Source organism: Podarcis cretensis (genome assembly GCF_951804945.1).
Source record: "Podarcis cretensis genome assembly, chromosome: 3".
Classification (NCBI taxonomy): domain Eukaryota; kingdom Metazoa; phylum Chordata; class Lepidosauria; order Squamata; family Lacertidae; genus Podarcis; species Podarcis cretensis.
The window spans coordinates 64,325,584-64,349,457 of NC_137172.1; the positions used below are offsets into that span (position 1 = coordinate 64,325,584).

The window sequence follows — 23,874 nt, forward strand, 5'->3', positions numbered from 1 at the left end:
TTACCCCAAATTTTAAAACCTTATTTGTAATTTTAAATAACCCATTTATTCCAAATTAATTTATCTTATTTATCTTAATGAACCATTTCTCCTTATATTTTATATAATTCCCTAAGATCGACCCCATTTCCCTTCCACGAATTCCCCTATTTTCAAACAACAAACATGAAAAAAGAAAAGAAAGAAATAATATATAATTTTACAGCCTTTGGATTCCAAATCTCTCCCCCCCCCCCATTCCCCGGTTCCAATCCCCAAAGTTCATCCATTGTCTACTGCCAGCCTGGTGTATCCACGTCTATATCTCAACTCCACTTTGCCGTCTTTTGATAGCTTTTAATTTCAGAAAGTCCAATCTCGAAAAAACTCTCAGAAAAAGTCATTGTTCTTCCATCCAGACCTCTATGTTTAAGAATCTAACTTAAATTCTATTTCTTGGTCCTTTTAAAGTCTGGATGTTCCAAATACTGCGGCTTCAAATTTGGTCCAGCTCTTATTCCTCAGGTTGCTTTTTCCTGTTCTGCTGCAGAAACCTTCTAATTCAGAAACTTCTTGTTCTCCACAGAGGCTTTTGTTATTCAGGAACATAACTTGCGTCAAGTCCCTTCCTTTCTTCAATAGATAAATCCATGGTCTCCTTTAGTATAGAAACCTCTGTAGACAAAATAATGCTTCGTTTTTGCAGCTTTCCCAAGAGATAACAGATCCTGCTCAAATTCATAGTATTTTTCCACTTGCTGCTACTGTTGCAATGTCCCAGCTTCCCTCTAGAGGGAATATGGTAACTTAATTTCTTTCAAAATCAGACCCAAAAGTCAAATAACTTGTTGCCTTTATTTCCAATAATTTATGTCCAAATTGTAACAAATCTAACCAGCAAAGCCATCGTAACAAAGTTCTCTTTTATTTTCCTGCTTTGACAGCTACTTTGACAGCTGTCAAAGTTTCTGTGTCTCTTCACCAGTCTCTCATAGCGGATCGTTCCCGGTTCCCGGGGGGGTTGCATTTTAGTTCCCACAAATCAGTCTTCTCCTCCAGCACAATTATTGTAATTTCCCTTCGTGAAGTTAAAATTTTTTTTCAGGTAAACAAGTTCATCTCTCGATCTTAGTTGTCAAATCCTTGCGTTGAGCCATCTACAACGGGGGGGGGGGGCGGACTTCCTTTTTGCACTCCCCCCGCTCGCTCCAAATTCAAAGATCAAATTTCCCTTTTTTTTATAAATTTTTTATTGAGTTTTCACATTATATAAACACAAACACACACACACAAAGACAACACATATAAAGTTTCATATCCTTACTTTCCTAACCCCAGTTCTTGACCTCCCCCCACCCCCCCTTCATACATCCTAATTCAATTAAATTAGCTCAGCAAGTTCATATCTCTCATCCTTTACATATTATTATTATATATATATATTTTTAAAGAAATACTTAATTCTTATTACTTGGCCAGATTTTACTTATCCAATTTTCTTATAAATATTAAATCCTTTTCTAAGGTCGACTCAAATTCCTTCCACGAATTTCCCTTTTATCTTAAAAATAGGTCATAATAATCAAACACAAAGGTCATAAACCTTTTTAAAAAAATTCTCCCCCCCCGCCCCAGTTTCTGTCCCTTCCCAATGTCCCCATGTCCACAAAAACAGTTCTTAGCCTGGAGTCCTCACATCTGAGGCCTTTAAATCTCTGTCAGTCTCTCTCTGCCGATTTTGTTGGTAGCCCTCTTTGTTGGTCATCGGGTCTCGAAGGAGTTCTAGCTCAGTCTCGTCAGATTTTCTTCCATCCAAAGTGCTTGGTACCAGCTGCTGCGAAAGGTCAGCTAATCTTCCATACTCAAAGAGGAAGCCCCAATCATATTTCTTGCTTCTTTTAAATTCAAATATTCCAAGTGTTCCAGGGGCTTCCTCCCTCCTCTTTCGCATCTTTCGCAGATTTGTAATCCAAAGGTCTTCTTCTTTTTGTTCTGACAATGTAGGCTTCTGGTTGATACTCTCCATCTGTACTGGCCCTTGTTCCCTCTCCTCCTGTTCCAAAGTTGTCTCTTCTAATTCAGCTGTAGATTTTTTCCCGGTCAAGTCCATTGTGCATTCAGCAGAGTCACTTATTTTAGAGTTCAAGGTTATAAGTTGTTTACTCATAGCCGTAGTCTGCTCCTGCAACTTTCCCACGAGAAAAAACATTCTTTCTATCTCTGCCTGTAGTTTTCCATCTGCAGCCATTGTAGTGTTTCAATGTTTCCCCTAGGGGGATTCTGGTTACTTAATAGTTTTTTCCCAACAGTCCGTTACTTTGTTGTTTCACTACTTTGTTCCTAACCAGTTTAATTCAAATATAACAAATTTAGTCCAGAAAGGTGTTAAATAATAAGATTTTTAATTTTCACTGCCCGTTTGACAGCTCCTTTGACAGCTGTCAAACTCCTTGTTCCTTTTTCTCCAGCTCAGATACAGGACACTCCCAGGTCTGGGGGGGGGGGTTTAGACAAAGACTTCTAAAATTCCACTCTTACTCTCCAGCACAAATCTTCTTCTGTCAAATTCATGAAAATATTATCTTTTAAAAAACACCAAAAAGAAAGAACTCTCCACCTTAGTTCTCCGATCCTTGCTTTAAATCTTCTGTAAGCAGGGGGGTGCGGACTTCCCTCTAGCACATCCCCCGATCGTACCGAATTCAAAGGTAGAAATTTTAAAGTCCGAATTCCATTTTACTCACGGATTAATTAAAGTCCCAATTTCAGGGAAGAAAGTCAGCGGTCTCCGGCCATGGCTCGCGGCTTCGCTCCACTGCAGTAGCGGTCCACTCACAGCACCACACCGCTCCCCGTACCCTCTCCGCAGCCTTTAAAAAGGCTCTTCGTGGGTCGGGGGGCGCTTTAGGTGCCCGCCGAGTCACCAAGTCCGCAGGCTTCAGCGCCTGCGGTTTCTGAGGGTCCCCGTGTCGCCGTCGCGGTAGAACCCTTCTCCAGCGGAGCCGATTCCCTCCGGAGCTCGGAGGGAATCCGCCATTAACCAGATCGCGCTAACCCGGAAGTGATAAAATTTCCCTTTTAAGTCCAATCAATTTACTCACGGGTTGTTCCTTTTAGTCCAAATCCGAAATTTTCAAAGAAGAAGTCGTTGCTCTCCGCCGAATGGCATGCGGCTTCGCTGGGCAGGGGAAGCATTGGACTCACAGCACCACACCCCCCCGTCACCCGCTCCGCAGCCTTTAAAAAGGCTCATTCGCGGGTCGGGGGGGCGCAAACGGTGACCGCTGAGTCACCAAGTCCATGGGCATCTCCGCCCATGGTTTTTGAGGGTCCCCGCGTTGCCGGCACGGCAGGACCCGACCCCTACCCAGCCGACTCCCTTGGGAGCTCGGAGGGAGTCCGCCATTCGGCGATGGCGCCGACCCGGAAGTCTATGATGAGTTACCATCATAGAAATAAGAAAAATAAGAAAAATAGAACTACAACTGGGGTGGGTTTAAACCATGAATTAAGAAAAGGGATCTATTTTGAATTACTGATTTTAAATCACATTCTCTATTTCAAATTCATATTAAAACTGATTGCTATATTAAAACATACAGGTTTGTAACTAACTACATACAGGCTTTGAACTTTATTTTTTTCAAAAAAAGCAAATCTCTAGCCCTCTTAGGAAAATGAAGCACAATGTACAGGTACCTTCTAGGAGGCCTCATATTGCTTTGCCATGGCAATAAGCAGCACTATCACATTCTAAGAACATGCTTAGGACAGGCAAAGGCATTTGAGAAGGGTGTGGAGAGTTCTGAGGGCTGGTTATAAAGGTCTGGATTTCTCTATTTAGCTTGCTTTTACGCATTCTATTTCGCTTGCTTTTATGCATTCTATTTCGCTTGCTTTTACGCATTCTATTTCGCTTGCTTTTATGCATTCATGTTAGGATTCATTCCTTGTGTTGCAGTCATGGGATTGTTTTTATCACATGACGGTGTATGTTTTCATTCCACATTGTGGGAAGTGACGGAGACAGGATGTTTTTGTTACTGTGTTTCTGTGATGTAGGATTTTTGTCCTTTGTTCTCTCTCTTTGCTGTCTGATGCTGAAGAGGAAGGAGCTGAGTCAAGATGCTCCGAGTGGGTATATGTAAATAAACATAGTATAGCCAAAAGCTGCGCTACTGAGTCTGTACACTGACTGCCTATACTCTGCCGATCCTGAAGCGTGCTGATGCCTCTTGGTATCAGTTGCTGTGATGTTTGGGCTGGAGAAAGCTTTTGAACCTCCCGAACGAACAACCAGGAGGGAGAGAACATGCCAGTCGGACATGTGCCTCTGTCAGACCCCTACTTGTGTGTAGAACCTCCTGACACTTCATAGCTGTGTTTTTGTGTGTGTGATATTTTATAGCTTTCATTTTCTTTTCTTTTTTTAATATGATTTTTATTAACAGTAAGAACAACAAACTTCACAGTTCCAAAATAGGAGCTATAAAACACCAAAAGTGGAATACCCATAGTAGTAACGTACACAATAACTAATTTGGTGTTAAGCCAATATAACCTACAAAATCATTTAAAAAATCTGACAAACTAATCAAACTACAAATAACATATACTAAATCATTATATACATGGATTTTTTCATGTCAGGATATTTTTCTGAATATTTTATAACCATAAAATAAAATGTTACAAGTGTGAAGGGGAAACATATGATGGAAATAAACTGGGATACCACAGTGAACTACAACTTCATGGAATGTGCCACTGAAAATATTACACCAGTGTACTTACTGCATTGCATGAAGCATGAATTGGCTCTAACTAGAGCACATTATCCCATTCCAGTGCTCCATGAATGCTCCAATGTACACATTTAGCCCTTGCAATAACGGAATGCACCATTAAGCTGCACACGGTAGGCAGGACCCCCATGAGTTACTTGCAGAAGGTTCTTGGTTTAATCCTTAGCATATCCAGCTAAACAGATCTTGAGTAGCCATGCTGTACAGATCTCTACCTGAATCCCTTAGAAACAGGCGTGCTGGGTTCCGCCCAATATTGTGGGGGCCCGTCATGTGTGTGTGATGTTACATGGTGGTAGGAGATCCGATGGGGCCTGTCATTCCCCGCCGAAAGGCCTGATGAGCCCTGCTGCAGTAGCAGGCTTGCCCAATGGAGCCTGCCACAGCCGTGGGAGGACCCAACAGGGCCCACCCAGCTGTGTAATATTGAGGGGGCCTTGCCCCCAAGTGAGAATTGGGGGGGGGGGGTCAGCCCAAGCAGCCCCATATAAATGGTGCGCCTGCTTAGAGAGCCATTTCTAATTAGGCAGGCAGTCTTTGTCTTGGTGAACCTATGACCTGACTCAGGAAGTTAGCTTCATAGATTAATAGATCTGCTTACACATGGGGGAGAGTGCCCTTTGCATGTTTGAATCACATATCAGAGAACTAGGCGCACCATCCCGTTCAGCTTTATGATAGTTAGGTTATAAAGTTGATTGCATGCCTGTACTCTACACACGATTTGTAACTGTGTGAAAATGAAATTATTTTAAAAATCTGCTCATGCTGGCCTTGTTTGCTAAAAATATATAATTAAGTGGAATAAATTGCGGCCTAAATATTTAGGCAATCTGCAAGGCCATCTGGGTTTTCAGAATACTTGTCTGGAAATGAATATCCTTTTCTTTCTGAAAGTGCTATATCAGGAGGGAAATGGGGTTAATATGCAAGTGTTGACTGTTGTGGTCAGAGTAATTACATCAGAAGCAAAGCTGATTTACGTTTTCCAGAATGTTGCCTGAGTAGTTGCTTGGAAGTCTTTTTCTCTGAATAATGTAATATGAACACTTAGACTATTTCTCTTGGTTGCACCTGCTTTTTAGTCAACTTGCAATTTACAGAGCAAAGCGAGTAATGCAGAAATGGGTAATTTTTTTCTTTCTATATTGGCTGGCCCTTGTATCTGTGTGGATAGTGTCATTAGATTGTTTCGTCACAATATTGCTATTGACGTAGGTACTGTATATCTGGGTGGAGTCAGGAGTTTCTTATATTCATGCTTGAGAAAGAGAGAAGATAAAGTTCTCATTTATCTTCCTAACTTGTGTGTCCTCTAAGCCTTCCATGACAGTATCTGAGAATATTTTGTATTACAAATTTTTCATGAAGGGCTTTGATTTTTATCATGAAGTTCAGCCAAGGTGCCAAAATTTAGGTGTAACTTATATCCCCTTTAGTAAAATTATAGGGTGGGAAAGGAACAAAGGATAATTTAGGATAGTTTTACAAAAATTGCAGGGAGATGAGGTATACCCTCTGGGCTGTCTACCCAAATTCTGTGTTGTACCTCCTAGCCCCTGTTGCCATCAGCATCCCAGCCTTATCACCTTGTTTTCAACTGATACTGAGTATGTTAATTGTCATTCCACAAAATGGGAATAGCAGCAGTACCTAACAAGGGCAGTAAAGAGACCAGGCGTGCCAGCTCTATAGGACCAAGGTGTCTTCGGCCCCCTCAATATCTGTTGGCAGGGGGTCGGGCCCCCTCAATGTTGAGGGGGCAAAGGAGGCTGAGCATGGAGCCAAGCATGGCATGGGCTCCTCTTGCGTGTGAGAGAGAAGCCGCCAGCCATTGAAACCACATTGTACTGGGCCCCATGCTTGGTCTCCTCTTGATGATGTGACATTATGTGTGTGTGTGTGATGTCATAAATGTGTGCCAGGTACATGATGTCACACACACGCCACACACACCAGACCCCCCTCAGTCTTGGGCACAAGACAGTGCCTCTAGTGTGGAAAAAGACAGTTTTGATAGGTGGATAAGAAAATCTTGGCTGGCCTCATGTGAGCCATAGATTGAGCAACAGAGATCAGATCCAATCACTGCCCTGAGGCAAGATCCTTCTTACAGCAGCCGCCAATTTTTGCGTCATATATTCATCCTTACGTCCAGATTAGTGTTGGTAAATATGGTGACTGTTAACAGCCTGAATTTCCTCCACCATTATGCGTTGTAAATTGTCTAGCTTAAATGTGAGGCTGCTAGACCCAAAATTAGAGTATTATCCTCTTTGTTGTTATTTAATAAAACATAAAATAATTGCTATGTTCCTTAGCTCAATTTCATTATCTCACATCCTTTCCTAATGCAAGGCCTGCTCTAAGAGAGCATTTCGTCATATGCTTCAAATAAATTTACTTGGAGATTCTTCTGTGAGAGTGCATGGAGAATTCTACTGGACTCTGTAGCAGTCCAACTTATGGGACAGTGCGACCTGCCTGACGTTGTGTGGAAAGGACTGAAAAGTCATTCCCTGGTCTTCTCTGCACCTACAATTCTGCAGAGATCTTCATATTTGTAAGGGGAAAATACAAGGACCTTTCCATGAGATTACTAAGGAATCATTTAATGGGTGTGTCAGATGCTAAATATATTTGATTCTAATCTCTAATTAAAATGTTGGCTTTTATTGCTCTTAGATTTGATGTAACAGGTCTTTCTTCATTATAGCTGGGAGCTCTGTATTCTGTTTTTTTAAACACCTCTGAATTCAGCAACCAAAAGATCCAGCCTCTGTGATTGAAATTGTAGGTGTGTGTATTTTATATTATGTGTGTGATGTTGGAAAATTGGGGTAGCTAGTTTATTATTTGTTCCAGTATTATTTCCAGGGGCTTCAGAACTGAGGCCAGATCTCTTATGATACTAGAGGCAAAGGGTTCTTTGAGCTAAGGAAACAGTGTGCTTCAGTTTTTCCTTGACCAGTTGCTCCTTGCATTGCAGATCAGGGGTGGCAAATCCAGTGGTGGCTGCTGGTGGTGGAAGATGGGTGCAGTACGTGCGGTCCACCCCAGGTGTCATTCCTGATAGGGGTGACATCTCCACCCTGCCCACCTGGGACGCTCACTGCAGGTGGCTTTCCGCACTGCCTCACTTACTCTAAATAGCATAGCCTCCCAGGCCTCTCTATCTGGCCCTTGGAATTCTCCCCAGGCCACACACCCTCCTCAGAAAGAGGTCTGAGTGGGTTTAGAAACAAGCCTACTATACAAGGTAAAATTTGCATTCATTTCTCTATTCACTTCTGCCTCCGTCCCTGCCCACCACTGATATGTGGCCCTCAAAAGGCTGCCCAAATGGGGAGGTGGCCTTTGGGCTGAAAAAGGTTGCTCACCACAGGTGAATTTTCACAGGCTTAATTCAGAACGGTCTCAGTTAAATTTCTGCTAAGCATGCTCTTGAATGCCAGGATTTCTGGCAATAGTAGCTTTCTTAGGTCCTTGCTATTTTTCACAGGACTCTACTACACAATCTGATGGCGCCAAACTAATTATGAGTGGGTGAGTGTTCATACTCCACTCTGGGGAACTTCTGGTGCCTAAAATCTGAACTTCACTTTTTTTTTTATAATAATTTTTATTAATTTTCCACACATAAAATAAAGAACAATGTAACACAATATAACTTCATAATCATCGGTTCATAGCCTTTTTTCTTTGACTTCCCCGTACCTCCCTATCCCTGCATCCTTGTTTAAAATTCTTTAGCAACCCTTAAGTCCATTGTCTTAGTTCCTTTTCGTAAATATTTCTTAAGTTTTTTTGTTTACTGCTGCAATTCTTTACTTCTTACCCCCTGACATCTTAACATTCCTCAATTTTACAATTATTTTTAAGATATATTTTGAAATTCTTCCAGTCCTCTTCCACTGTCTCTTTCCCCTGGTCCCGGATTCTGCCCGTCATCTCAGCCAGTCCCATAAAGTCGATCACCTTTGTTTGCCATTCTTCCAGAGTAGGTAGTTCTTGCGTCTTCCAATACTTTGCCAGTAGAATTCTTGCTGCTGTAGTGGCATACATAAAGAATGTCCTATCCTTCCTTAACACCACTTGGCCCACCATACCCAAGAGGAAAGCCTCTGGTTTCTTAGGAAAAGTCCACTTAAGGACCTTCTTAATTTCATTATAGATCATTTCCCAGAAAGCTTTAACCTTTGGGCAGGTCCACCAAAGGTGGTAGAAAGTGCCTTCAGTCTCATTACATTTCCAACACTTATTATTAGGCAAATGATAAATTTTTGCTAGCTTGACTGGGGTCATGTACCACCGGTAGATCATTTTCATAATATTTTCTTTTAAAGCATTACATGCAGTAAATTTAATACCGGTGGTCCATAACTGTTCCCAGTCAGCAAACATAATATCATGACCTATATCTTGTGCCCATTTAATCATAGCTGATTTCACCGTTTCATCCTGTGTATTCCATTTTAACAGCAAGTTATACATTCTTGATAAATTCTTAGTATTGGGTTCCAACAATTCTGTTTCTAATTTTGACTTCTCTTTCTGAAATCCTATTTTCCTGTCCTGTTTAAACGTCTCATTTATCTGATGGTAATGCAACCAATCTCGAACCTTAGGTTTTAGTTTCTCATAACTCTGAAGTTTCACCCTTTCACCATCGTATTCTATAATCTCATGATATTTTGGCCATTTAGAATCCATATTAAGCTTTTTTACTTCCCTAGCTTCCATTGGTGACACCCACCTAGGGGTTTTGCTTTCCAACAAATCTTTGTATCTAGTCCAAACGTTATACAATGCTTTCCTTACAATATGGTTTTTAAAACTTTTATACACCTTTACCTTGTCGTACCATAAATATGCATGCCTGAACTTCACTATTTTCACCTGGCCTCACCCCTGTGCAGGTATTTTAATTCAGGGGTGACACCTCCAGATCAGCAACCCCAACCCTCAAGCCAATTTTTCCACCTTCTACAAGATGCCACCAAATAAACAAAACAGCAGCAAATAACTAAATAAAATAGACACAGTGCTGAGTTGTATGGAGCCCAGCAGCCTGATGGGAATGCAATTTGTCCCCTACCCCAGTCATCAAGTTAATCAATTGATGAGCAGAGATGGTGCACTAAGCCCCTTACTTAGCTGATCTGCACAGATCAACTGAGGAAGGGTAGGTACCTCTGTATATTTGAGGGTTTGGGGTTTTTTTTACAACTAAGAGGTATATAACTTTTATGAAATAAGAGTGTGTGTGTGTGTGTATCTCCCATGTGCCGACATTTGAGAGTGTGCATGACCCCTTGCTATAAAGATTCTGCCCCGTGCCTCCAGCTTGTATCATAGAACTTCAGTGGCAAAGTTAAGAGTCAAGGCAAGACTTTTGCAAATACACCACCTGCAATATTTTGGAAACAGTGACTGCATAACTATTTTGTTGTCACTGTAACCATCACACTGTGCTTTCTTACACAGATGCCTCTTGCTCTGGGGGTAATTATTATAAGCAGGGTCAGTCAGGGTGAGTCAGAAAGGTTACAGCTTTTTAGTTTAGAAAAAAGGCTAGTAAGGGGGCTTGATGGAGGCATATGCATGGTGTGGAGAAAATGAAAAGGGGGAAGTTTTCTGTTCTCATGATAATAGGACTTGAGACCATCCAAAGCTGAATGTTGGAAGACTGAGGACAGACAAAAGGGAGCACTTCTTTGCATAATGCATAGTTAATCTAATTCATTCCCACAAGATGTAGTGATGGCCACGAGACTGGATGGCTTTAAAAGAAGTTGACCATTTTTTAAAGGATAGAACAAATAGGAGGAGGTTATCAATGACTACTAGCCAAAATGGCTGTGTTCTACCCCCAGTATCAGAGCAGTATGTCTCTGGATATCAGTTCCCGGGTATCACAAAGCAGGAGAGTATTGTTGCATTGCTTGCAGGATTCCTATAGTCATCTGGTTAGCCACTGTGATATTAGGATGCTGGACTAAATGGGCCTCTTCTAAATAGGCCTCATAAGAAGAGCAGGCCTCTTCTTATGTCCCTATATTCTTATGTAGTTTACCTCTTTGACACAAATAATATGAGTATTCAACAGTAGTCTTTAAAATAGAATTGTGCCATTTCTGAATCATTTATGTTTATTATTTAGGCTTATATAGGGCAAAGATGTGACAGGGGAGAAAACTGGGTAACTGGAGCACACATAAACCGGTTAAGAATGAAGTTTTTTATTCTCTCACAGGGGAAGTGTTTGCAAGATTGTGGGCAAGCTAGCTCTTTGAGGTGGTGCCATCTAATTACATATATAAATATCTTCCAGTGTTCAAATATTTGTGAGGAAATTTATTATGAGTGTGACTAATACCACTGGCTTAAGGGCTGGCAAAGTGCAGGTGGAGGTTGTGCAAGCTTTCCCATGGATATGTGCCAGTGCACCTGAATAATTTCAACCATTAGTTGAGAATCCAGGGAACTGATGAGCAGGTATCACCCAGAACACTTAACTGAATGGTGTGGGTGTGGGTGTACAAGTTGACAGTTACTGAATTTCTGGTTATCACCATAACACACATTTGGGTGAATGAGGAGCAGCATGTCATTCTGGCGCGTGTTGCTAACAGAAGGGTTAGTTTTGGTCACCTCTTCTTGGATCCAATCTGATTTTTTTTTCTTCTGTAATGACAACTTAATGTAAGCCCTATATGTGATAACAGTTCAACCATATGCAAACTTTCCTCCTGCTGAAGTTGGTAATCTTTTCTGATTAAATGACCATCATGAAAAAAGCCATAACATGATGAAAGAAGGGTATGAAGTGATAGGTGCCAACATCCGTGAGTAGTCCTTGAATAAGTTAATGAGCAGATTTGCCTCATGTGCCAGTTTGTGGACACAGGGATGAGACTGGGGGAAATCCCTTAAATACTTTGGGCTGTAGATATCTGAAGGGCTACATACTCCCATCTCACTGCGAGTCCTGAAACACCTGTTTCTGCTTATCAGAAGACTGATGCCACTATGCCCCAAATCTCTGGATGACACTTCCCAGTGGTTTCATATAGAATTAGTCCAAATGCTTCCTCCAAGCCATGCCCACCTTGTATCAGATGTGGGGCAGGGCTCATTGGTACCTACAAACCCTAAAGCCTTTGCCCACACAGTTTTATTTCAAACCACATGGAAAAAGGAAAGCACTTTACCTGATCTCAAATGATTGACAGGTGAGTGTCAGATGACTGGCAGGGAAGTTGGGGACGTCAGGATCCAACCCACCAGCTGGATCCCATTTCCCATCCCTGTTCTAGGCCAGCACTCTTAACTTCTTCACCAAACTGCACTAGAATTTGCAGAAGGGAGGTGGTATAGGGATTATCTTCCTTTTTAAAAAAATAAAAATGTTTTTTTAAAGATGTTTCCTTCCTTAGAGCTATGCACATACCATCTACAAAAAGAAAAGAAAAATGATAAAGCCATACATATTGAAAAGATTAGTGTGAGCTTGGTAGTCAGTCTAATAATACATGCAAAAAGACCCAAAATGACAAATAAACCCTTTTAAAAGTATACTGTAGTGAGCTGGAATAAAATAAACAGCAAGATGTGTGTTGCCAGGAAGTCATATGATCAAAGAGAATACACTGAATAGCTTATATCTATTCTTTCAGATAAAATGAGTAGTTCAATGCAGAGGTGTTGTGATCACTTCTGGTGGGGGGGAAACTTTGTATGCATGACTCAAAGATTCAATGGCTGGGAAAGACAGTGCTGGTTTTAAATAATAGTGTCAGTTCTGCGTGCGAGGTGGTATGTGGTCATTGCTTGCAGTATCTTTCCAAATCATTTGAATGGAAATATTGGATTAGCTAACCTTGTGTCAGGTCTGTTAGTTAGATAAACTCTCCAACTGTTCCTGACTGAAAGATGCATAGCTGGGACTGAAAGCAGCTGCTGCTTTTTTATTCAAGTTTTTGTGAACTGTCTTGCCATCATCATGTTTTTAAAAATATATAAAATAAAATAAAATGATTTATTAGACTGAAAGGGGATAACAAGCAAAAATTTCACAGCTTTGTCTTTTCACAGGGAGCTTCATCCCAGTAGGAAATCCTTTTTGCCGAAGCCCGTCAGCTGGACTACACACGGTAAGCAGCTCAGTATTCCTTTTTCTTTTTGCATATAACATTTTTTTAAAAAAACTTTTAAAAATCCTTCTTCAAAAGTTATCATTGTACAGGAGCTTTCTTATCCTTCCGTTCAGTCATAAAAGACCTGCCTTCCACAGAATCATTGTCCATGTAGGCTTTCTGGCTCCCGCAGTTGCTCTCTGAACAAAAGATCCACGATCAGCTTTGTGTACTATGCTTGTAAAACTCATTGCAATTAGGTATGCCTAGATCGCAACTTTCTATCCTTAGGATGTCTTTAGATACATAGTTGTGGAGAATAAGGAAAAGTGGACACAACAGGACCTGAACTTGTATGCTAATTCTTTGTACTTTCAATTGAGACAGAAAGAGATTGACTCTAATTGAACTTTTGCTCATTGATTGTCTTATATTAAGCAGCATGGTTGCCACTTGTGTAAAGTGTAGACTGAAATCTTAGTTTACTTTGGGTTTTATTTACTTTAAAATAATAAAGAAACAGAGTTGTGAACAGGAAGGTTATTGTTAAACAAGATCACCTCATTTTAACCAATTGGTCTCCCAAAGGTTTCCCATACTTACCTCTACACACACACACACACACACACACACACACACACATTATTATCATTATACACACACACACACGCTATGACTATTTTTTTTGTATGGGATTTGAGTTAAATTGTGTTGTGTTATTAACTCCTTTGTTACCCGTATCCAAAGTTCACTAAGATTAAGGTGCTTCATTTCCAGCTGTGAGTCTTGCAAAATAGCCATCATACTTTGTCCCTCACCTTCTTCTGTTCCCTCCTTCACAAAATGCAGTGGCATAAATAATGCAGCACTTAATTACAGCAGTCACATAACCGGAGTGCCCTCCCCACCAATTCATTTCAGACCCGGGTAACAGCTTTGCTCATTCCCATCTTAAAGCACATATTTTCCTCTAATGTGGGCAAACATCTCACCCAGAGTGCACTAGGGACCTCTCATCATGCTCAACAGAGGCTCTGGATTGGAGATGTTGATTTATTTATTTTTTAAGCTTTTGTTTACTGGTTTTCCAAGCTTCTTGTGCCCCTGGATAAAAGCATGATTTATATCTATAAGCTGTTTTTTCCTCAGTTAGTGCAGAAACTAATTTTCGGGCTACATTGGCTCACAAATTCCTGAGTGAGAATTACTTTCAGATATACCAGCCCAGAATAGCTGAAACCAAAGAGGGAAAAGTAAAGATGGGAAATTCATTATGGTATTCGTTAACTTTTTTATGCTGCTGGTAGAAAACTTCTAACAGTATGTAAATTGACATCCTTTAAAGTTGAAAGTGAAGTGTTTCTGATTAAAGAGAAATGGATCAAAATAGTTTTGGAGTGTGTTTGAATAATCTTAGCAGTTGAATTATGTCACCTACTTTACAATTCATCCCTTTTTTAAAATCCCTGTAGGCTTTGTCGAAGCAGCTGTGTTTGCGTTTCTTTTTTGTGTTTGTACATTGCAGGACTCAGTAAAGTGCATCCTGGCACAGCTTTTCCTCTAGGCAGATTATAGATTCCCATGCTCATTAAATACTTAAAGGACTGTAATCAAATCAGGATCATAGTCTTCTGAAAACCCAGGAAAGCAACAGTAGTAGCACCAGCAGTAATTTAATGATCCATGCCGTAGAAAGACCAACACATGACAGTAGTTTAGCTACTTTTTACAGGAGTTACTTATTCTGTAAGATTTTAACACAGTTGCTCCTTTTTCTTATCAATTGTTTATAATCTGAATTTTTCTTCCCACCCTAAAACTTGATGTTACATGAAAGTTCTGTCACTGTGAGCTTAGTTGCTTTAGACATCTCAGAACTCTATCTCTGTAATTTATCTGGACAATAGGAATAATACTGTTTGGTTTCACAGAGCTGTTGTGAGGGTAAATGAATAAAATATTGTAAAAAGCACTTTCTATTTCTATATAAATTCTATTTTATTTTTTTTACTGGTCATATTGTAGGTTTTATAATTATGTCAAGCTACCAGTTTCCAGTTTGAGTATCTTAAGCAGGATAGTTGTTAATAGTGAAAGTAGGTGTCCAGTTGTGCCACAGACCTCTGCTTCCTCAAACAGGGCTTATCCTTCCTCCCCATTCCTTGCAGACCCTATGCATCCCTAATACCTTCCACTGAGAATTAGGAGACCTCGCTGGAGTGGATTGGCAGGGTGCAAGAACATAAGGGGCAAAAGTAAATTCTCATTACATATGACATGACACTGTATCTCACCCAATAATTGCCTCCTAAGGCTGCAGCCTTCTTTTCCTTGAAGGGTGTTTTAGGTGTCATTGGGTTTTTCAGATCTCCTTCTCAAAGCATAGACAGAGAGGTTGGCTCTTGGAGAGGGAGATCTGACCTTGTAAGCTTCCTTAGTGAGGCTGTGAAAAGGACCACAGCAGGCATTCCTCTGATATTTCAGGGGGCTAAAGGGAGGTAGGTTGGGTTAGGCTATGGATCCAAAGCCCTCCTGTTCCCCAAAAAGCCACCAGAGCAGAGTTTGGGCTGCTATAGTTTATTTACCTACCATTGGAATCAACGGGAGGAAAACCAGAGGCATGCCCGCTCTGAAATTTAAATCTGACCCTATCCAAATAGTTCAAAATGTCTGTAGACTCTTCTGTATATTTTAAACTAATATGGGAAACAAACAAGCCCCACGGTAGGTAGGGATTAGAGCAGTAAAAAAATAACTTGTATCCTTAATGAAGTTTATCTTTGAGATTTAAAGTTGCACAACATTCATAATTTGCTGTGATAATTATTTTAATATAAAGTCCTGGAAATTAAATAACCTGTTACACATTTGCAATAAAGTAAAATTCCATGTGCAGCTTCACTATCAACATGTTTGTTTGTTTGTTTGTTTGTTTACAATCTCTTACCTGCACTTCATGACTAAAAGTAATACTAAGGGGGACTAGAACAAGCTTCAAAGCAGAGACATTATAAAAGAGTGAAATAAGTAAAATATAGCACAATAGAGAATCTCTTCAACAAAAGAATCTGGAAATATCCCAGAATAAATATACCGTATTTTTCGTCCCATAGGGCGCTCCGTCCCATAAGATGCACCTAGTTTTTTGGGGGGGCTATCCGCAGCGTGGGGAGTTCCCGCAGGGCTGCCTAGGCTGCGGATGTGTTCCCGAAGCGTCGGGCGCTCTGCTTTCAGCACGCCTGGCGCTCCGGGAAGCAGACTGCTATCCGCAGCCTAGACAGCCCTGCGGGAACTCCCACAGGGCTGCCTAGGCTGTGGATGTGTTCCTGAAGCCTGGAGAGCGAGAGGGGCTGGTGCGCACTGACCCCTCTCGCTCTCCAAGCTTCAGCGAAAGCCTGCATTCGCCCCATAGGATGCACCCAGATTTCCCCTTCATTTTTGGAGGGGGAAAAATGCGTCCTATAGGGCGAAAAATATGGTATTTGTTCAATTTTTGAGCTCCTCAAGGCAACTGAGTCTTCCATTCTCCATGTGGAAGCTGGTGTCTGTTCAGTGAAGGACCAGAGTGCCTATCTTTGCCATTAGGTATTGGCTAAAATTTAAAAAGTGGGATCAGGCCCATTTTAGTACTTTCTGCTTTCAATGAGATGTTGACGTGCATGACCTCTCTTTGGGCATTCTGAGCTCATTAGACTTTGAGATTGCATCTTGCCACATGAAATCTCATATTTTAAAGCATGGTTTTTGTGCTAATCTCACTTCTGCCTGTCTGTCCAAATGTGCCCCTTGGTATGCCAAATTACCCATTCAGACTCCTTGTCCTCACTATGTAACCAGCATCACAAATGTCAAATGGTTGCAGTCTATGCACTGTCATAGTCGAAGGGTGTTACCACCAGATTCCTTGTGAAGAGAGAGCTTGCCCATGTGGAAGTAATGTGCCTGAAGATTTACCCCACTACTTACTGATTTGTCTAATCTACGAGGACTTAAGAGCAGCTTTCTTCAAAGATTTAAATCTCCCAGTTGAGAGATTGATTAATTTTTATTACGGAGCAAGTCCCCTTACACTTCTGTCCTGCTTTTAGAGCAACAATTTAAAGGAGAAAAGTTTGTGGGGATAAGTTAAGAGTTTGCTCCCCTAAAGAATTTATCTGACAGAATGCCTGGTTTAAATTATCATTTTAACTATGTAATCTATTCTGTTTTATGTATTTTGTTTTTTTTGTAATGGCTTTAGCAACACAAATAATAGTTGTAAATGTTGCTGAACTCCAACTCACATGAGCCACAGCCAATCTGCTCAATGATCAGGGCAGATGGGAGGTGCAGTCTAGCAACATCCAGAGGGCCATCGGTTCCCAGTTCATGGTCTACAGTGATGAAGTGGTTCTCCAGGTTTTCAGACAGCTTTTATATGACATCTGCTCAAACTTCTGTCTAAACTGCCTATGACATGGAGACATCTATATTACCTTGTAAACAGGGGTATATATGCCTATCATAATGGGGTGCTGTGTTGCACAATCTTGTTGCCATCTCTACATGCTGGCCTGTGTTTTATGGCATAGGAGCCAATGAAAAGGTGGTAACCCTGAATCCATTTCTCTGTGTGGCAAACTGATGCAAGTAAACCTTCCATATGGAGACAGCAGCTATGAAGAAGGGTTTAAAATGGCCCTTTGTGCATTTGAGTATTCCTTAAGTTTGTAAGCCTTAAGTCCACAGAACTTAGGAAAGCCTGAGCTAAATTTAGTGACATGCTTACTATCCAGTCATCATTGTTCTTTATTTGCTGATTTTTCAGTTTACCAAATTGTCTCTAGATGTCTTCCATGTACAGGTTTTGTGAAATTAAGAAGTAGAAATGATACACTAATCACTGTTAAGTCCTTAAATGGAGGCTATGTATCATCCCAATTCCAACAATTGAAAAGTAAAACACTTATTTCTTTAGGTGGAAGCACTTTGTATCCACATATTAATAAAGCTTTAATACAACATCTGGAAGCATTCAAAATATCCCTGGGCATGCTGAAGTTTTTAATCTATTATTTCCTAAAGCTTACCTCAGCTCAAGGAAGTTTGATGGGGCCTTTGGAGAGCTCATAAATATCTTTTTGAAAAGAATTATAATGAGAATAGTAATCATCATCATCACCATGACTCATCACTGAGTAACAAGAGCCACTCCTTCCCTTCGGGTAAAACTCACTGCCTTGACAGTGTTGCTACTCTACAAATGCTCATATCAAGGAATGAAGAGCCAAGAATAGGCTCAAACTTGCCCTTTCTGGATGGCTGCACTGAGAAATGACAATTAGGTAAATCCACTGGTTCTCTGCTATAAGAGCCAAACCAGGCCTGATTTGTGTGTTTAAACCTGGATCAGCTGCAGTTCATTAGAAAGACTGAAAGGCTTGGTTTGAACAGCAAAATGGGTGCATGGGTGAGGAGCACAAAACTTCTTCTTCCTTGCAGGATGTAGCTTACCGTCCTTCAGCTTCTTTCAACAAGTGTTTTCCCTCCCTCCCCCCCCCCTTTCCCAAAAAGGCTCGCTTTCTAGTATTAAAGCCCAGCTGAGGGTAATATGCTTTTATGGGTGCAGGGTGGCAAGACATGAACAAGGGGAGGGTTCAGCAGCCCTCATCTCCCTGATCTTTTGCTGATCAAACCACCCCCACTGCATTTTCTATGGGTGCAGGTCGAAGCACAGATTTGCCACCATCACATCTATTTTACCTAACTGAGATTTAGTATTCCCAAATTATATTTTTTTTATTTAATTTATATCCTACCCTTCCTCCCTGAGAACCCCAGAGTGGCAAACACTAAAGCGATAACACAAAGGAATTAAAAATAAATTAAAGCCCCATTTAAAATTAAGGTTTTTAAAAATGTAAAACAGTCACATACCCTCACAGGTAATAAATTCAAGGTTGCTGAGATCTTCCAGTAATGAAATACCTTGGAGACTCCACTATTGCCCTACCCCCTCCATGCTGGCCTGAAGTTGCTAACTAATTCCTCCTCCCTCCATTGGAAACAATCAGAGCAGGCCATAACTGTGGCTAGTCCACACCTCTCACCCTGGGCAGCAGAAGCCAGCAGGGTTTGAAAGGGGTGGACAAGCCACAATTTTACACCACTCCCCACCTGCATTAATGCAATCTATTCCTGTTAAATACAGTGATACCTCGTGTTAAGAACTTAATTCATTCTGGAGGGCTGTTCTTAACCTGAAACTGTTCTTAACCTGAGGTACCACTTTAGGCCTCCCGCTGCCGCTGTGCTATTTCTGTTCTCATCCTGAAGCAAAGTTCTTAACCCGAGGTACTATTTCTGGATTAGCGGAGTCTGTAACCTGAAGCGTCTGTAACCTGAGGTACCACTGTAATTTCTTCCAGAATGCTGAGTTTCCAGCAGCACCCTATGTGAGAGGAGACACTACTTCCGGTTCAGTCTCTGTCCAAGAAACAGTAAGTGCCAGGCAACTTTTAAAATCTATTTTCTCTATTGTGTGTTGATTTTTCATCTTAGCAATTGTTACATTTTAGAAGCACTTGTTACAACAGTGGTGTACACTTTTAAGTATTTCTTTAAAATCAGTTACATTGGATGGATAGGGACCATTGTGTACAAAAGGAGAAGGCTCTACTACAACTCCCCTTCCACAAATCCCATTCTCCTGCAAATGGAACAAAATTGTTGGATGTCACCCATCGGATATAACACATTCTTTAACCCTCAGCTATTCATCAAGTGAGCAAACAGGCAAACTTTTCTTGTCACTAAGCTTCTGGATTCTCTTCTTCAAAATAATGAACTGATGTTAGGAATTATATTCTTATAACTCCAGTGACAGAGAGAGCATGTTTAGTGTTCCTTTATTATTATGCATTCCATTGAGCCTTTCGTCAAATTTTTATTTTTACCTTAGGTGCCCTGTAAGGTTTTCTAGTCATTGCTGAAGATTTATTAATATTTGCAAAAAGAGATTAGGTAACATCATATATTTTGCAATTATTTAATGGAATGACATCCTGCCTTTTGGAAAGATTTTTTTTTGGGGGGGGGGATCCCCATAAGTACTATGTCATAAATTCCATCTTCATCTTTTTTTGCTATCTAGTTTCCTCTTACAATACAGATGTTCTCAGTAGTGGCAAAGGGTTATCAGTGAGCAAAAACAATTCTGTCTTCCCACAGCCACTCATGAAGAACCATCACATGATAGCTGCTTTTCATTACACCATTGGTGAGATTGCACACTTCACCCAAAGAAGCCTGTTATTGCAATGCCATCAAGAAGTCACCTAAATAAAAATGGGTTTGCAGTGATTTCCCAACACTGGGCTTCTCTACATGGAAAAGGCATTTTTGATAAGATGTAATGCAGTGTAAAAATATCCAACATGCCATGGCAATTCATTTGTGAACTGATCTAAATACAAGCTTGCAGTGACATAGTCAAAGTTTGGGGGGTTTTCTGCTTTGAGTTGCTGCAGGTAAGTGGATTCTTAAACACACATAGTTTCCATGCATTATGATTTAAGGATGCCCACAGCACAAAGTAGCTTGTCATGTGCAGCAGCCTTTAAAAATGCAGATCAAATGGATTGCTCTGCTAAACTCATCAGAATGCACCACGATAAAGGCGACTTTGCCAAAATAAGTCTTTTACCTGATTTTTGAAATGACTTTATTTAAACATAACTATCTTTACTGCAAGATCAGTATACTGTGTAAGTAAATAATATGAAGTGTTGTACTGAGCAATATCAAACTTTTATCATTTAATTATGATTTTTTAAGAGTCATCTAAAGTGCAGTAGAAAAATCATTAATGCAGCATTTCCCAAAATGTTCTGAAAGAGTTTCCTTCTAGCAAAACTACCCCATATCTCAAGTGATCATTCCAGTATGTTGTTTTGTACCTCCAGGCAGATGAGTTCACAAATAAAGTGGGCTCTGAGAGTGGTATAACAATTCTGAGAAAGTAAATGTATCAAACTTTATTTGCTTATAGAACCAGCAGCTGCTGTTGTTTTTTTGAAGCTAATCTTGGTGCCTTTGAATGTTCTTAACTCTTTCTTGAATCCCACAACCCCTTTATCTTCCTTCTCCTGCTGTGTTCCCACCAGCCCCAAAACCTGAGACAGCCTCAGCTCTCACCCAAGTGTAGTTTTGGTTACAGCAATTTTTCTATTAGAGGAAGTGAATGTTGGTGTTTCGTCTCTGTGGTGCATTTGTGATAAAGCTGTGGTGGTCTTATCTCTTTCGTAGGTAGTGGCTCTTTATGACTACACAGCGCATCGATCAGATGAGCTAACCATCCATTGCAGTGACATTATCCAAGTGTTATACAAAGATAATGATAACTGGTGGTTTGGCAGCCTGGCGAATGGACAGCAAGGCTATTTTCCAGCCAATTATGTGGTTGGCGAAAGTACGTATAATGCTTCTCCCTAGTATTTTTCTGCTTGTGGGGCCTTAACTGATTATCAAAGATTTGTCATTCTGTGCTGGTGTGCTGATGTGTTCAGCATACATCTGATATATTAAAATAATTAAAGTAGGATTGAATGTGAAATTTGAACAAGCATGCACTAGTCTGACCAACAAACAAGAAAGTGAAGAGCTACCACACACTGAGACTACCCTAACTACCTTATATTGTTCACTGTAACCTCGTTGTAGAATGTTGTTAGAGTGAACAAGGTTTCAAGGCAGAGAGTTGCCCTGTCTTGCTGACTGCCATCACCTTATAACGGAAGATGTTGAAGCTGCTATCTTAAACGTTTAAAGCATGCACTCTGCTGAACATTTGGTTTTGTCTAAAAATTGAGGTCAGAATATATGCCCTTTTAATTTTTTTAAAAAATCAGGGATAACAAGCACTATTTTAAAAGGCACCCCCTCCTTTATATTGTGAAGGACAGAATGCCTTTTCACATGGGAGGAGATGTCTGATACAATGGGTGAGAGTCACCCATGGAGCCCTGTCAATGGAAGCCTTCTGCCAGGACTTTCAAAACTAAAATCATATAATTAAGATTTTTTTTTAATTAAGCAAATGTTCTCAAAGAAGATAACCACAAGTGCATTCACAGACTTAACAGTCTCGGCATAATCCGTACATGTCTATAAGTGTCTCTTTCCTTACAAAAGTGTCCATATTATTACTGAGAACTGTACCCACTGATGTTAGAATTAGTCTCCACACCAGAGGGCACCCTATGCAAAAGTCCATCTATTAAATCCCCATTTTTAATTATTTCCAATAACTGCTATCCATATACCTCTAAATGTTTGGTATCTATATGATGAACTCATGAACGGATGGAACTGAGGCATATGGTAAACGTATAGCAGTGAGCAAAGGCAGTTGGCTATTCATTTTCTCCGTGTTTTGTAGTCTCCCTTCCAAATGTTGCAGTATTGATTATGTATAGAGATGGAGAGTATAGATGTATGGAGAGAGACTTTCTGTATCATATGCAACAGCCAGGGAACTACTACAAAAATCAATAGCCTTGAGTTACTGAAATGGGTATATTGAATAACGATGGAGAAGCTGACCCCAAAACGCTATGGATCAAGTTAGATTATCTCTTTAGTGCCATGTTAGTCATAATTAATTACTTATGATTCATTTTTAGCACAATATGAAGAACAACTATCTTCAGGTTTGGCCGAAGATTCTACACCTCTTCTTTTCAGTGAACTGGGAGAATCAGCATCGCCAGCTATGCCTGGGGTAAGTGTTTGCGGGAAAGGGCATATGGCACAATTATGCAAGATGGGATTGCATTTACCATTTCTTGTGATAACAGGTTAATTGCCAAGTGCTTCCAGCATATGTTAATTTTAATGCATGGGCTTGCATGAATTCAGCATTTCTCAAAACAGTGGAAGCCTGGAGGTTTTTATGCCTACAAAATACAATCCGTACATGTTGGGAAACATTTCATTTGGCAGAAAGGGAGAGATGAAATTTAACTAAGTTAAATTGTTGCTACAAATTGTTTAGCTTGATTTAGCAGTAAACATATCCAGAAATGCTAATAAAGTGAAGATTCCAAATGGTTTGTATTCCATTCTAATTGCAGCTTCATGATAGATGGTTGTTATGTCAATCAAGAGTATGTTACATTCGGGATCCAGAGCCCTGTGCAGTGAGTGCCTATTGCAAGGACTGTGCACCGGAATCTTTTGTGGGCATAAACATTTGCCATTGGGAAAACTGATTTAAGTTAGGCATAACTGGGACAACTTCAATAAACATCAGCTGCTCAGAAAGATGGAACAATATAATTGTGCTCATCAGTTGCTCATTCATTTGCTTTATTTTAGAGTCAACACACTTAAAAGGAGTTCATATTTTTTTCTAGATAAATTTGTGTGTGCATATGCACTTAAAGATTTTGTATTAATTAGGTATCCTACATAAGAAAAAGTGTACTCAAGAATTCACCTGGCAGGTCGTCTCAAATGTTACCCTAACCTGAATTCTGAGAGTAACTTCAATCATATATTTAGCATTGTATTTTACAGTGATCAGGCAGAATCATTAACATGGCTAAAAATGAATATATAAGTTTGTGTTCAGCCATAACTCAAAGCCCATAGAATCCCACAGTGAGCTGCACATGCCCACAACCCCACCTCCACACCAGATGGTAACTTGGGGGTGATTTGAAACCTGGAGGAGTTTTTGAAACCTGGAGGAGTTTGTGAAGCACATGAGAAGCTGCTGATTAAAAATCACACAAATTCAAAAGTCCCATGGTTGCACCTAAAGGAGCTCTCTGGATTGTGGAGTGTTTCATAAGGGTGTTTCATAATGGCAATTTTGATACAGCATGGACAGCGGTTTTGCCGTTATTTTCTGAAATTTCCATATAAATAGATACAGATAAAGAAAAATACATATGAATTTTAATGAATGC

The 23,874-nt window shown here is 40.3% G+C and overlaps 1 protein-coding gene and 1 long non-coding RNA gene across 2 annotated transcripts in view; one reads left to right on the forward strand and one right to left on the reverse strand.

The window, feature by feature from the left end:
• AHI1 (Abelson helper integration site 1) overlaps positions 1–23,874 on the forward strand; it is a 70,987-nt gene that overhangs the window by 43,322 nt on the left and 3,791 nt on the right. The window contains exons 20-23 of the mRNA XM_079970704.1: positions 12,882–12,940; positions 19,330–19,401; positions 21,209–21,371; positions 22,585–22,682. Of these exons, the coding sequence (XP_079826830.1) occupies positions 12,882–12,940; positions 19,330–19,401; positions 21,209–21,371; positions 22,585–22,682 (392 nt within the window). The remainder of the gene's footprint in view (positions 1–12,881; positions 12,941–19,329; positions 19,402–21,208; positions 21,372–22,584; positions 22,683–23,874) is intronic.
• The window catches only part of LOC307213039, an 81,645-nt gene that overhangs the window by 24,072 nt on the left and 33,699 nt on the right, over positions 1–23,874 (reverse strand). The window lies entirely within an intron of this gene.